The sequence below is a fragment of the Pholcus phalangioides genome, unplaced genomic scaffold (assembly GCF_987345545.1).
Source record: "Pholcus phalangioides strain wild (caught in Gottingen) unplaced genomic scaffold, Ppha-v1.0 ptg000015l_1, whole genome shotgun sequence".
NCBI classification, from domain to species: Eukaryota; Metazoa; Arthropoda; class Arachnida; order Araneae; family Pholcidae; genus Pholcus; species Pholcus phalangioides.
Genome location: NW_028301608.1, coordinates 72448063 through 72462703, shown reverse-complemented (window position 1 = coordinate 72462703; position 14641 = coordinate 72448063). Strand labels below are relative to the sequence as shown.

The 14641-nt window shown below is 36.8% G+C and overlaps 2 protein-coding genes and 1 long non-coding RNA gene across 4 annotated transcripts in view; 2 read left to right on the top strand and 1 right to left on the bottom strand.

The window, feature by feature from the left end:
- The window catches only part of Grasp65 (Golgi reassembly-stacking protein 2), a 525443-nt gene that overhangs the window by 449309 nt on the left and 61493 nt on the right, over positions 1-14641 (top strand). The gene's annotated exons all lie outside the window — the stretch shown is intronic.
- Positions 4403-8985, top strand: LOC149076656 (uncharacterized). The gene is made up of 2 exons (XR_016194084.1): positions 4403-6404; positions 8653-8985. It is a non-coding gene; the product is annotated as an uncharacterized LOC149076656 (long non-coding RNA).
- LOC149076655 (uncharacterized) lies at positions 10100-11835 on the bottom strand. Its single transcript, XM_089244271.1, has 2 exons — positions 11307-11835; positions 10100-10558 (listed from the first exon to the last, which is right to left on the bottom strand). The coding sequence occupies exons 1-2, from the start codon at positions 11377-11379 to the stop codon at positions 10323-10325; spliced, it is 309 nt and encodes a 102-aa protein (XP_089100397.1). The 5' UTR covers positions 11380-11835; the 3' UTR covers positions 10100-10322.

Here is a 14641-nt window from a genome sequence, read left to right as displayed (position 1 = left end):
ATTTCCACAAATCTGTCCAAATTTTTTTGTTTTAAAATTGCAAGGGCCGGTACTGTCAATTTTGCAAAAAAACTATTTTCATGCTATTCAAAATTCAAAATGTGCATTTTGTAGAGAATTTCATTTCGAATAATGTAAACTAATCCATATTTCTGTTATTTGTTCATAGACTGAGAAATTTCCACACATCTGTCCAAATTTTTATGTTTTAAAATTGCAAGGGCCGGTACTGTCAATTTTGCAAAAAAAACTATTTTCATGCTATTCAAAATTCATAATGTGCATTTTGTAGAGAATTTCATTTCAAATAAGGAAAACTAATCCATATTTCTGTTATTTGTTCATAGATGCAGAAATTTCCACAAATCTGTCCAAATTTTTATGTTTTAAAATTGCAAGGGCCAGTACTGTCAATTTTGCAAAAAAACTATTTTCATGCTATTAAAAATTCATAATGTGAATTTTGTAGAGAATTTCATTTCGAATAAGGAAAACTAATTCATATTTCTTTCATTTGTTCATAGACTGAGAAATTTCCACAAATCTGTCCAAATTTTTTTGTTTTAAAATTGCAAGGGCCGGTACTGTCAATTTTGCAAAAAAACTATTTTCATGCTATTCAAAATTCAAAATGTGCATTTTGTAGAGAATTTCATTTCGAATAATGTAAACTAATCCATATTTCTGTTATTTGTCCATAGACTGAGAAATTTCCACAAATCTGTCCAAATTTTCATGCTTTAAAATTGCAAGGGTACTGTCAATTTTGCAAAAAAATGTTTTTCATGCTATTGAAAACTAATAATGTGCATTTTGTAGAGAATTTCATTTCGAATAAGGAAAACTAATGCATATTTCTGTCATTTGTTCATAGACGGAGATATTTCCACAAATCTGTCCAAATTTTCATATTTTAAAATTACAAGGGCCCGGTACTGTCCATTTTGCAAAAAAACTATTTTCGTGCTATTCAAAGTTCATAATGTGGTTTTTGTAGAGAATTTCATTTCGAATAAGGAAAAACTATTCCATATTTCTGTCATTTGTTCATAGACTGAGAAATTTCCACAAATCTGTCCAAATTTTCATATTTTAAAATTGCAAGGGCCGGTAATGTCAATTTTGCAAAAAACTTATTTTCATGGTATTCAAAATTCATTATGTGCATTTTGTAGAGAGTTTCATTTCAAATAAAGAAAACTAATCTATATTTCTGTCATTTGTTCATAGACGGAGAAATTTTCATGTTTCGAAATCCTAAGGGCCGGTACTGTCCATTTTGCACAAAAACTATTTTCATGCTATTCAAAATTCAAAATGTGCATTTTGTAGAGAATTTCATTTCGAATAAGGAAAACTAATCCATATTTCTGTCATTTGTTCATAGACTGAGAAATTTCCACACATCTGTCGAAATTTTTATGTTTTAAAATTGCAAGGGCCGGTACTGTCAATTTTGCAAAAAAACTATTTTCATGCTATTCAAAATTCAAAATGTGCATTTTGTAGAGAATTTCGTTTCGAATAAGGAAAACTAATCCATATTTCTGTTATTTGTTCATAGACTGAGAAATTTCCACAAATCTGTCCAAATTTTTATGTTTTAAAATTGCAAGGGCCGGTACTGTCAATTTTGCAAAAAAAACTATTTTCATGCTATTCAAAATTCATAATGTGCATTTTGTAGAGAATTTCATTTCGAATAAGGAAAACTAATCCATATTTCTGTTATTTGTTCATAGACTGAGAAATTTCCACAAATCTGTCCAAATTTTCATGTTTTAAAATTTCAAGGGCCGGTATTGTCAATTTTGCAAAAAAACTATTTTCATGCTATTCAAAATTCATAATGTGCATTTTGTAGAGAATTCCATTTCGAATAAGGAAAACTAATGCATATTTCTGTCATTTGTTCATAGACAGAGATATTTCCACAAATCTGTCCAAATTTTCATATTTTAAAATTGCAAGGGCCGGCAAAAAAAACTATTTTCATGCTATTCAAAATTCATAATGTGCTTTTTGTAGAGAATTTCATTTTGAATAAGGAAAACTATTCCATATTTCTGTCATTTGTTCATAGACGCAGAAATTTCCACAAATCTGTCGAAATTTTTATGTTTCAAAATCCTAAGGGCCGGTACTGTCAATTTTGCCAAAAAACTATTTTCATGGTATTCAAAATTCATAATGTGCATTTTGTAGAGAAATTCATTTCGAATAAGGAAAACTAATCCATATTTCTGTCATTTGTTCATAGACGGAGAAATTTCCACAAATCTGCACAAATTTTTATGTTTTAAAATTGCAAGGGCCGGTACTGTCAATTTTGCAAAAAAAACTATTTTCACGCTATTCAAAATTCATAATGGGAATTTTGTAGAGAATTTCATTTCGAATAAGGAAAACTAATGCATATTTCTGTCATTTGTTCATAGACGGAGAAATTTCCACAAATCTTTCCAAATTTTCATGTTTCAAAATCCTAAGGGCCGATACTGTCAATTTTCCAAAAAAACTATTTTCATGCTATTTGAAATTCATAATGTGCTTTCTGTAGAGAATTTCATTTCGAATAAGGAAAATTAATCCATATTTCTGTCATTTGTTCATAGACTGAGAAAGTTCCACAAATCTGTCCAAATTTTTATGTTTTAAAATTGCAAGGGCCGGTACTGTCAATTTTGCAAAAAAAATATTTTCATGCTATTCAAAATTCATAATGTGCATTTTGTAGAGAATTTCATTTCGAATAAGGAAAATTAATCTATATTTCTGTCATTTGTTCATAGACGCAGAAATTTCCACAAATCTTTCCAAATTTTCATGTTTCAAAATCCTAAGGGCCGGTACTGTCAATTTTGCAAAAAAACTATTTTCATGCTATTCAAAATTCAAAATATGCATTTTGTAGAGAATTTCATTTCGAATAAGGAAAACTATTCCATATTTCTGTCATTTGTTCATAGACTGAGAAATTTCCACAAATCTGCCCAAATTTTCATGTTTCGAAATCCTAAGGGCCGGTACTGTCCATTTTGCAAAAAAACTATTTTCATGCTATTCAAAATTGTGGTTTTTGTAGAGAATTTCATTTCGAAAAATGTAAACTAATCCATATTTCTGTCATTTCTTCATAGACGGAGAAATTTCCACAAATCTGTCCAAATTTTCATGTTTTAAAATTGCAAGGGTACTGTCAATTTTGCAAAAAAATGTTTTTCATGCTATTGAAAACTAATAATGTGCATTTTGTAGAGAATTTCATTTCGAATAATGTAAACTAATCCATATTTCTGTCATTTGTTCATAGACGGAAAAATTTCCACAAATCTGTCCAAATTTTCATGTTTTAAAATTGCAAGGGTACTGTCAATTTTGGAAAAAAACTTTTTTTTTCCCTTTCGAAATGACGTCACACGTCGTAAATGGGGAACTTCCCTTTTTAAGGAAGTTTTACAAACCCTCTGATGTTAACAAGAAAGTTGTTTGTCTTATCGTGCAGGGAAATGGCTTAGCAGCCAATCGTCCTGGATAATAATTGAAGATTTTAGTGACGCGCATGTGGTCAAAATTTCTTTTGTTGAAGTAACTTCATTTCCGTACGTGCGATATAACAAAACATGAATACTGATAAGCAAAAACATATTTAATCAATTTTAAAGATACTTATTCCGATGAATTTCCTTTCATCAAACGTTCCAGAAGAGGGGCCGACTTTTCCTTTTTGTACAAGTTGTGTTACGGACATAAACATCGCTCATGGAAAGACTGCCATCATTACTCGTGAAATGAACAAAAAAACATCAAAAAACATCAATTGACGGTGTTTTCCCTTCATCTTCCGATGATTTTGGGGTCATTCATTCGTTCAGAATGTTTGTTCACAGAGTTTCTGATTGAACACAATATTTATTTTTACGTCATTGAAGTTTTGGCCTCCAATTTCACTTGTTTTTTGCGTAGGAATTTTATTCCTATATTATTAAATTTTATTTCCATGTGTGTAAAATCCCTATTTTAATTTGACTTCAGTTTTTGAATAGGCATTTTATTCCCTACGCTTTAACTTTTATGTTTGGAAAATCCCTATTTTTTTTCGAAAAATCCCTATTGTATTTATTAGGGAGTGGTTTTAGCATAAAATACGGGTTTGCGCGAAAATCTCCCGAATTTTTATTTTCAAAAGTTGGCAGCTATGCTATTCCATATTTCTGTAATTTGTTCGTGAAAGGAGAAATTTCCATAAATCTGTTCAAATTTTCATGTTTTAGGAACAGCTTCGGTATAAGGCGACTTTTTCCCCGATGATAAGTCGCCATCGTCGGCTCGCTCGGTTTCCTCGTTGTTTGTTTGGGATGTCGTTGTTCCAGAATGTTCTATTCTGTTCATGATAAAAAAAACACAGCTAGATGGTGTGGCTGTTGTTTTCTCTTGTTCCAGCGGGTTTTTTGAAATTTCCAACTGTATTTTATCGTAACCAAAGCCGCTTGAAAGGTAATGCAACTCTTAATGCAGCTTTGATCGTAGCTGTGTGTGTGTGATTTAGAGTTGCCAGATTGGCGCTTTTTCCGCCAAATTGGGCTGGTTTGAAAACCGTTCGACGGGAAATTTTTGGCTTTGGCGGGTGGCGGTTTTTCCAAAATTGCATTCATAGCGAATTTCTCCCTATTTTTTTTTGCTTGAAGGAAAGAAGTTTTTCTTTTTCACTTCAGTCCCCACTTCATGTTGTGTTTTCCTCCTGACGAGGCTGAAGGGCATCTCGCCCAACTATGGAAAGCCAGAACTTTCAACCATAATGCCTTTGCCACCCAATAATTGAGTAAAACAAAAACTTGGGAAATTGTCCTAGGCTCTAGATCAGTGGTTTTCAACCTTTACCGCGGCCAATGGGTTATATTATATCCAATGTAGTGTAAGGGAAGTAGTATATCCAACATTATAAGGGAAATGGTAGACTTAAGTGACGTCACGAGCTTCGTGCGGAGGCCTTCTGCTATAGAAGGTGTCGCTCCGGCCTGACGGTTGGGAAACACAGTATCTAGACCCATGGCCCCCCATCCTGAAGCAGGACCCCTGGCTGCGAGCTTTTGCGGGTCCCCGACAACACTTCCACGGGCCCCCTTTATGATGAATTTATTGCGTGAAAAAAAAATGTTGAAAGTCCCGGGTCCCAGGGCTGAAGCTTTGTGGGAGCCATGTCTAGACCACAGAAGCCTGTGAAAGAAACCGTAGCCTCTACAAGCGTGGAGCTGGCAGTGCTCAAGCCCGGGAACCAGTTCTGTCTTAACGCATGAGCCCGGGGGCCTCAAGAGAAAAGGGGCCACAGAAAATCGAGAGGTAGTTGTATTTTTGGGGATTTTCTATGTATGGAATCAGAAAAATATTGGCTCTCGGGGCCCATGATGTAACTCTTAAAACGACCCTGCCAAGAACCCAGAAGAGTTCTTAATTTTTTTGTTTACTAGACCGTGAAAAATCTGGTCTGAGACCCATACCTAATATTTAAAATCATTGTACCAAATTTCGTATACACCAATGCACAATTTGAGGCAGTGCCGTCTTGACGCATGGGCCAACCCGGGGGCACGTCACGGAGGCCTTGAATGAAGAACGGCTGGGGGGGGGGAATAAAAAATGAGATATGGTTAAGATTTGCGAGATTAAGCATGGGAATTGGTAAGTAGGCATTTGCAGTGTGGATAGATAGAGGGCTGAGCAGAATCAATTTGCCCAGGGGGCCCCCATGATGCTTGTAAGACGACCTCGATTCCAGGCCATCTCTGGGCCGTTTTTCCATGAGAGAGAATGTGTAGCCCTGACTTTCGCAAATTTTCAAAATCAATTTATTCGGTAAAAAAAAAACATTTTTTTAATAAAAGAACTATAACAAGAAAAGAGAGTTATAAGCCACACCTTTGCAGGCTAGAATATCGTGAAACTGTAGCTCGCTTGTTGCTTCATAGATGGCAGCACGAGTTCAAATATTTTGGGCTACTTTTGAAGAGGATTTTGGCTGGGAATTTTGAAGGACCTGGCAACTCTGGGGTTCGACCATCTACTTGTCCCCGGTAACGATAAACGCGGATCGCTGGGAGGGACAATTGTGAACGAGAGCCGGGAACCTCTCGTTCAGCGGAAGGACAATTATTTCAGTAGGCTTAACAATGGCGATGGCGTCGACTTACGTGTTGTTAAATGATTATTACGATTCTCAAATGCCTGCACGTGCTCCGGTTTGAAATAGATACGTCATGGATGCGTTTAAGCTGTCGGATAAAGAATTCGTGAACCTTTTTAGGTTGAAGAAAAATGCTACGAGGAAAGTGTTCGAGGAATTGCGCCGATGTTGGCCCATAGGTCGGAACTCGAGACACTGGACACCGCTGACAGTTGAGAGAAAGGTAAGTAATAATTAACGGGAACAGCTTTGGTATAAGGGACAGGTTGGCGATTTTCTGCGACTTTTTTTTCCCGGCGCCAAATATGTCAGACGGCCCGAGAAAAAGCCGCCAGACACTACGTGCGCCAGAAAAAAAAGCATAGAAAACAGTAAAAACAAATGGCATAAACAAAAATAAGCTGTGGAGTATTTAAAAAATAAAACTGGATAAAAAAAAATGAAATCAGGGTTTAAATAAAACCCGGACCGTTGTGAATAAATAACGATCCTGCTGTATAAATAAAAATATTCTATGTATTATAAATTAAAACCTGGACTCTTTCCGAGAATCCGGGTTCTTATAAATAATCAACGGTCCTGCATGTTGTATAAATAAAAATATTCTATTTATTATAAATTAAAACCCGGACTCTCTTTCCGAGAATCCGGGTTCTTATAAATAATCAACGGTATAAAATAAATAAATAAATAAAATAAAAAGGATGCAGGGGCATCCTGCATGTAGAAAAGAATAAATATTGGAAAATATTAAAGGTACAACCTGAGGGAAAAGATGTCCAAAATAATTCCAATTAATCCGGCACACACTACAACATATATACGGAAGGAAGAGAAAATATGAAGAACTATCCCAACGGTTTTTCAAAACGCCGCGGCTATTAAGTGACGTCATTTGGAAGAAAAAAAGAGAGGATAGAATGAGAAAAAGAGAAAACCAGTTTCAAAATGGCAGTAAAACCCGTTTGAAAGACGCGCTAGGACGCTAAGAACACGGAAAAACAACAGTCAGCGCCACCGACTGGCAGAATTCTACGAACATTCTGGAACAACGACAACCCAGCAGAACAACAACAAACCAGAGCGCGCCAACGATGGCAACTTATCGCCGGAAGAAAAGTCGCCAATTTGGCGTGTCCCTTATACCAAAGCTGTTCCTCTTTTTTATTAATAATGGAAAACGAATCAAGTACTTAACGTAAGCCTATTTAGGCCTATGCATTTTTTATGTTCACGATGTTTTCAGGTAATTTTGATATTCATTAAAAAACACTAGGCTTTCAAAATAAAAGTATTTTGATGTATGAGTATTTTTTGATCATGAATATTTCAAAATAAAAGTATTTTGAAAAACTCATGCACAAAATATGTAGTTCTGTGCAGTGCCGTCTTAACACGTGGGGCCCCTTCCAGGCACAACCCGATGTGCATAAGTGGCCTCGTAAGAGTGAGAGTTGGTGCTATGATTCGAGCGAGGAAAGCATAAAATTTATAAGCTACAGGCCCTTTCAGTTAATTAAGGGGGTCCTAGAATATAACCTTGCCTGAGGCCCATGCATGGTACCCACAAGGGTGGGGCTGAAGGGGGCCGGGGACGATTTCTATCATTTTTCATTGTTTTACACACTAAATTCACCTTTTCTGGAAAGGACCGGCAAAGATCCAAGCGTAGCGGTCCTGCGGAATGGGGGCTCATGGACCCATTGCGTTCTTGAGACAACCCCAGACCTGTGATTTCCAAATTTTGCAGGGCAGCTAAGAAATTGGGCTGGCGCCTAAATATTTTTTCCATTTGTTAAGCCTTGCCTGTGTATATATGTGTGTGTGTAAAATTAATAAGTACCCTACACAAGTTTACAGTATTTTGTTTAGATCACCCTTTGTCCATCACAGTTGTTCCAATGAAATATTCACTTAATGGTTTACCTATTTTTGTGAGTACTGAAGCGATTGCACACTGCATGGATAATAATGCTATTCGCTTGTATGCTTCTCTCACTGAGGGCCACAACTAGATGCTTGGTCACCCAGAGCAAGCGAGTATTTTGACTCCCCTCTGTAACGTTTTGAAGGAGAGGTATCAGAATGAAATTTGCACCCCCCTCTGGTCTAGTGCCCGAGTCCCATCTGCCCCCCCCCCCCAGTTGCGGCCCCGCTCTCACTTATGCATGTTTTTCCCTTGTACTTTTGCACTGGGGGATGAGTGAGAGATACGGTATTCAGTCTATATGCTCGTTATAATGACCTCATTTAATAGCAACCATTCCATTACTAACCGATAGCCACACTATATATCATTGTTTTTCATGTTTTTGGAGGGGGGGGTGGTTACATTTTCCTTGAGCGTGTTAGCATTTGTTTCTAACAGAAGTTTCTTGTAGCACTTTACCATAACATTAGTTTATTCAAATATAATAGTTTTACAATATATCTTGAACAACTACCTCATGTTTGATTTAACTTTTGCGCAGGTTCTATGTGCATGCCACTGGTGCCTACCAAAGAAGCCTGAGCCAAGACGTCTGTTTGGGGATGTATGAACAGTCTGTGAGTAACTCTATCCATACAGTTACTGAGGCCATCAATACGTTGATGCTACATAAGTATGTGAGATGTCCCAATATTTCAACCTGCAAGAGAGTTTTTGGGAGAAGCTCAAATTCCTGGGAGTTATCTGTGCCATAGACTGTATACGCATTCCTGTTGTGGCACCATCAAAGTTTGACAAATTTTGACAAAGTTTGACTAAGTATCCAGAGCCTTCCTACGTCAACGGGAAGCAGTTTCACTCTGTCAACGCACAAATGGTGAGAAATATAGTATTTCAACTTTGCCAATAATCATCCTTTATGATTTTGAATTTTGGGAAATGTCTGTGGGGGGGGGGGTTAATTTTTTAAAAGCGCCAGTTATATGGTTTTTGCATTCATACGACACCATTATTTGAGCCTGAACTCCTCCCTCCAAATTTTGAATGAGTTTATGCCCATGGGTGCCACATGGCATCACTATAACAAACATTAGACAGAAACAAGCTTCACATTAGGTTCACAACACGGACACGCACATTCAAACATGTATCAATTTGCTAGAAGTTCCGCAGAGCAATATGGCTGAGGTGCATGTCTGGTGTAGTAGTCATTTATGATACGTTCCGTGAAAACTGCCGCTATGCAATGACATAAAATAAGAAAAGGTGTGATATCTTTATACAAACTATCAAACAGAATTTGTTCTTGTAGTACTATACACGTATGTTGTCTGAACACTGTTCTCAACCTTTATGTAAAGAAATTTTTTTTCCATTATTAAATTTCAGGATATTTGTAACGATTTCTGTCTGACACAATGTCAGGTTTTAGTAATTCACATGCTTCTATGCAGTCTTTTTAACTATCATTACATAGTTTTTTTTATTATTTCAGACAGAACTTCTGACTCAACATCGAGGCAATGGATGCTCAGCGGTAATGATGACTATTGCTAGTGAACTGTGTGTTTTTTGTTTTTTTTAAGCGGTAAACACTGACTGCGGGTGTGTTTTTCCAACCTATATGTGTGGATGCAGTCAAAAATAGGGAGGGAAAGTGTTATTGACCAGAAGGGCATGCACAAATGTTGCGTTTGTCTTCCAAGTTTTATCTTTGTGAATTTTTGATTGTGATGTTTTCAGTTTTTGAACATAGTATTGCTTATAAAATGTCTTGTGTTTCCTATGTTTTATGCTGCAATGTATTGTCCTGGCAGTTAAATTCTTGCCATACCTCAAATTTTGCAAGAAAAGAAAATAATAAATGCACAATGAAACTAAATGTAACTGAGAGTTGACTCATTAATTAATCAAGGTGTGAGGAATTCATTGATTTTGGTTTTAAAAAGATATCGGAAATAGTTTTTATTAAAATATTTTTAGTGATCTTGATCCTTCCCTATGTTTGTTCATTTTAACTTTCCAATCTGTTATTATTTCCTGATCTCTGTTAGCCGATGCATACATTTCATGAATTTTTAAATGGTTGAATTTAACTGTAAACAGGGCCATATTATCCTCCAGTCTCCTGTGGGAGATTAAAAAGTGACCTATCTAAATGAAATACAGCAATACAAATTCAATCAATAAAAAGGAAAAAAAATCACAATTTTAATTTTTCTTATATACTTCAATGAAATCTTTAAACATGTTACATAACTGTGATGAAAGATTGTTTATAGAAGTGGGTGCTTCTTTGAAGGTTATTGCAGTTTCCTCCTGTGCCTGTATGAGCTCTTCTATCGCATCCTCTTTTTTTTTTTTTTTTCGTTGTGGCGTCCTGTTCAATGAAGCTGAGGCTGTTTCCTCTTGATGGGAAGGAACAGTAAGGGATACATCAACAGGACCTGAAATGTGTATTCAAGTGAAGGAGATTTAACAAATAATACCTCGTAATCATATCCATTATGCATCAAACTTTCAGACAGTTATATACAATAATGATACAACCCAATGCCATCATGTCACAGCTGTATGTGTTATAAGGTTCTGAAAATGCAGGGCAGTCTCAAACCTGGTGGGGACCTATGCATTAAGACGGCACTAACTGGAAGACCACAAAACTCAATTGGAAATGCGTGAAACATTTCTGTATGCCAGAGGTAATAGACACAGTGTCCCAAAAGTTAAATTTAATGAGATCACAATGTAAAGCAGCTCTTCGCTTGTGAGAAAATGTGACATTGGATGAAGTGAATTTCACTTTTTTCACAGCACTCTTGTAGTGAGTCCATGTCTACACAAAAAGAAATGTTGTGGTTTAAATAATCATCCTATGCATAACTGCCACAACCTTCAAAAACCAGATTAAAAAAGGCCTGTTTGGACCGCTGTTAATTTTTGTAACATTCTACCATTGTTTATATAAACCACATAAAAAAACAATAACATTAGATTTTTTTTCCTTTGAGAGATGTTGATAAAAAAAAAATTTAGTTTAAGCGATTAAATGCAATATTTCCTTATTTCGTTTCTGTAATTTTTCTAACATCAGCAGGAAACAAAACTTTTGGTTTTATAAACGAAACATATTTAATAAATTAACAATATTTCATAAATTGCAAGGTAAAATTCAACAAACTTGGAAGTACTCACCTTTTTCCAATCCTTCCCATCTTTGCTGGGACCATACGGAATGGCATTTAATTTTGTCGCCAGCCGTGACCATGTATTTTTATCGTGACTTGTGAGGTCAGAGGACAGCTTTCCCCTCAATTATAAAGCATGGCGTTTCTCCAAAAAAATTATCACCTCATACTGAGCGGCGTTGGTCTTAGAGCATTGCTTGGGTTGAGCACCATTCATTGCGATAGGGAAAAAAAAGCACACGGAAGGGACAGAAAGTAAATAAACAGAATGTTTCTGTTGCCACCGGCAGGAAGAACAATTAAAATAAAAAACATAGTAGTTGTTGTATTTCCTTAACTGATTTGTCAGAAGATGAATTACTCTCGAAGAAGCATTTTCGCGTACTTATCGTATCACGTGGTCTGAACGACAATCTTCAACGAGTGGAAAATGGTCGCTCAGAACTGTCACTGAGAATTTTGTCCTTCAGCTTGTCGTTCAGAATTGTCCTTCAGTGAGGGACAGGTTGTTATGAACGACAAGTAGATGGTCGAGCCCCTGGTGTGATTCTCTTTCCCAGTGATGGTAACTCGTGGAAAATTTCCCATATTCGTGGGAAAAATTTGCCCAAGTGGGAAATTTCTTAGAACTTGTGGGAAATTTTGAGAGTTCATCAAAGTAAAAGAATTTTTGAAATATTGTCTGAGGCTTTCAAAAAAAATAATAATTTTTGCAAAAAATAAAGAAACTAATGCAGTGCAATACTTGATTATGTATTTTCCCCGCTAGATGGCAGCACATTTGGAAGAGGTTACCATCTGCAAATGGCGTCACCCCATAGCCGCGGCATTTTGATAATTGTTGAGATGATGAGATCTTTTTTCGTGATTGAGAGCTTGATTTCCATAATTTATAGTGCGTTGATCGGATTAATTATTGGATATATCGCGCCGAAAAAAAAAATCGACAGCATAAAAAACAACGGAAACCAACATCATCAGATTTTTCTATCGTCTCTCAGGTTGTACCTTTAATATTTTCTTTTATTTAAACAGTGCCCGTATTTTATTATACCCTGATCGCTTTATTTATTTTAACCGTGATCGATTTAATTTTAATCAATGCCCGAGTTTTATTTAAACCCGGATCAATTTATTTTTATCGCTATGAACCACTGATCAGGTTGAAACCACTGATCTAGAGCCTAGGACAATTTCCCAAGTTTTTGTTTTACTCAATTATTGGGTGGCAAAGGCATTATGGTTGAAAGTTCTGGCTTTCCATAGTTGGGCGAGATGCCCTTCAGCCTTGTCAGGAGGAAAACACAACATGAAGTGGGGAACTGAAGAACTTCTTTCCTTCAAGCAAAGAAAAATAGGGAGAAATTCCGCTATGAACGCAATTTTGGAAAAACCGCCACCCGCCAAAGCCAAAAATTTCCCGTCGAACGGTTTTCAAACCAGCCCAATTTGGCGGAAAAAGTGCCAATCTGGCAACTCTAAATCACACACACACAGCTACGATCAAAGCTGCATTAAGCTGCATTACCTTTCAAGCGGCTTTGGTTACGATAAAATACAGTTGGAAATTTCAAAAAACCCGCTGGAACAAGAGAAAACAACAGCCACACCATCTAGCTGTGTTTTTTATCATGAACAGAATAGAACATTCTGGAACAACGACATCCCAAACAAACAACGAGGAAACCGAGCGAGCCGACGATGGCGACTTATCATCGGGGGAAAAGTCGCCTTATACCGAAGCTGTTCCCTATTTATTCCAGAGCTTATTTTTGTTTATGCCATTTTTTTATTGCTGGACTGTTTGCTTGTCTTGCTTTTTGGACTGTTTTCTGTGATGGCGATTTTTTTTTCGGCGCCGTAATGTGCCTAACAGCCTTGGCGACTTCTGATGGGGTCGTCGGACATATTTGGCACCGAAAATCTCCAACCTGTCCCCTATATCGAAGCTGTTCCATAAATACTATGACCATATCATATATACAAATGCAAAAGGGTCGCGAAAAGCCCACAAACGTCTACACGATTTTGAAGTTCTCCCATTTGATTTCCCTAACGAGTTCTAAAAAGGCATTGAATGCATCGACATTTTTAGCTGCGCATGATTTCCGGAACATAATTTGAGCCAAATAAAATTTGGCTCAATTAGCCTTCCTGTTATATTCCGCAAGTGTGGCCTTGACGTGTCGCCGTGTGCTTTCTATGGTGTTCGTGTGAGCACCTGTTTCAGCATTTTTGAATTCAACACTATGGTTGACTTTCAAATAGGTATACCCTTTTTCGTCTAAACACTTGTAGGCCTTCTAGCAATCTGAATTAATGGTTTTGCCCTTCTCAATCCAGGTTTCGATAAGCCCAACGAGCGTATCCGCGGACCTGTCATTAACGGCGACCAAAAGACACCGCCCTGATTCCCTCTCTACCCACCCACCCCCCCCCCAGAAAACCCACTTACCCACCACCCTGCAGCCTTTATTATACTTCCGCTTCCCAAATTTTGGGAACAGCTGTCATATGGTCCGCCACTTGGCGATTATTTGGCGCCACACATGTCTGATGGCCCGACGAAGAGTCGCCAAGGCCGTCACACACTACGGACGCCGAAAAAAAAAAAGTGTGCAAAACATAATAGAAACCACCAAGCATAAAAATAGAAAAAAATATCAGTTAAAAAAAATTACACCTGGCCCATTTTTTTAATAATAAAAAGATCGGGGCATACGAAATTCGGGCATAAATATTCTATGTATTTAAACTAAAACCCGGACCCCTTTTTTTTAAATAAACGGATCCGGGCATGTTGAATAAATAAATATTCTATGCATTAAAACTAAAACCCGGACCCTTTTTTTTTTAAATAAACGGATCCGTGCATGTTGAATAAATAAATATTCTATGCATTAAAACTAAAACCCAGACCCTTTTTTTTAAATAAGCGGATCCGGGCATGAAAAATTCTGTAAGTTCATTTTAAATAATAAACCGATAAAACAGAAGTCATGGCAATGGATGAATAACTAATAAATACAATGAAATAATAAAACGGTATGATACAACCTGAGCAGTAGATAATAATCCAAATGATGTAAGCTACAGAAGGGAGGAATAATAATCAGAGAGAGAGACGCGCTGGAAATGGAACAACGGCTGTTTAGAATTTTTGAAAAAACGCTGTGAACAAAAGAAAAATCCTGTTTGGTGAAGCCTGCGCCATCTAGTATCACCCAACGAAACCGGAAAAGTGTTACAAAATACGGCAACCCATAGTAGCATTATGACGGTCTTGGCGACTTATCGCAAGAAAAAAGTCGCCAAAGTCATGGCGGACCATACTGCATCTGT

Bases quoted from the DNA above. Each gene is read 5' to 3' on its own strand.
- LOC149076655 (XM_089244271.1), bottom strand. From the start codon at position 11,379: ATGGTCACGGCTGGCGACAAAATTAAATGCCATTCCGTATGGTCCCAG. The intron at 10,559-11,306 runs GTGAGTACTTCC...TACACATTTCAG, and splicing joins ATGGGAAGGATTGGAAAAAG to GTCCTGTTGATGTATCCCTT.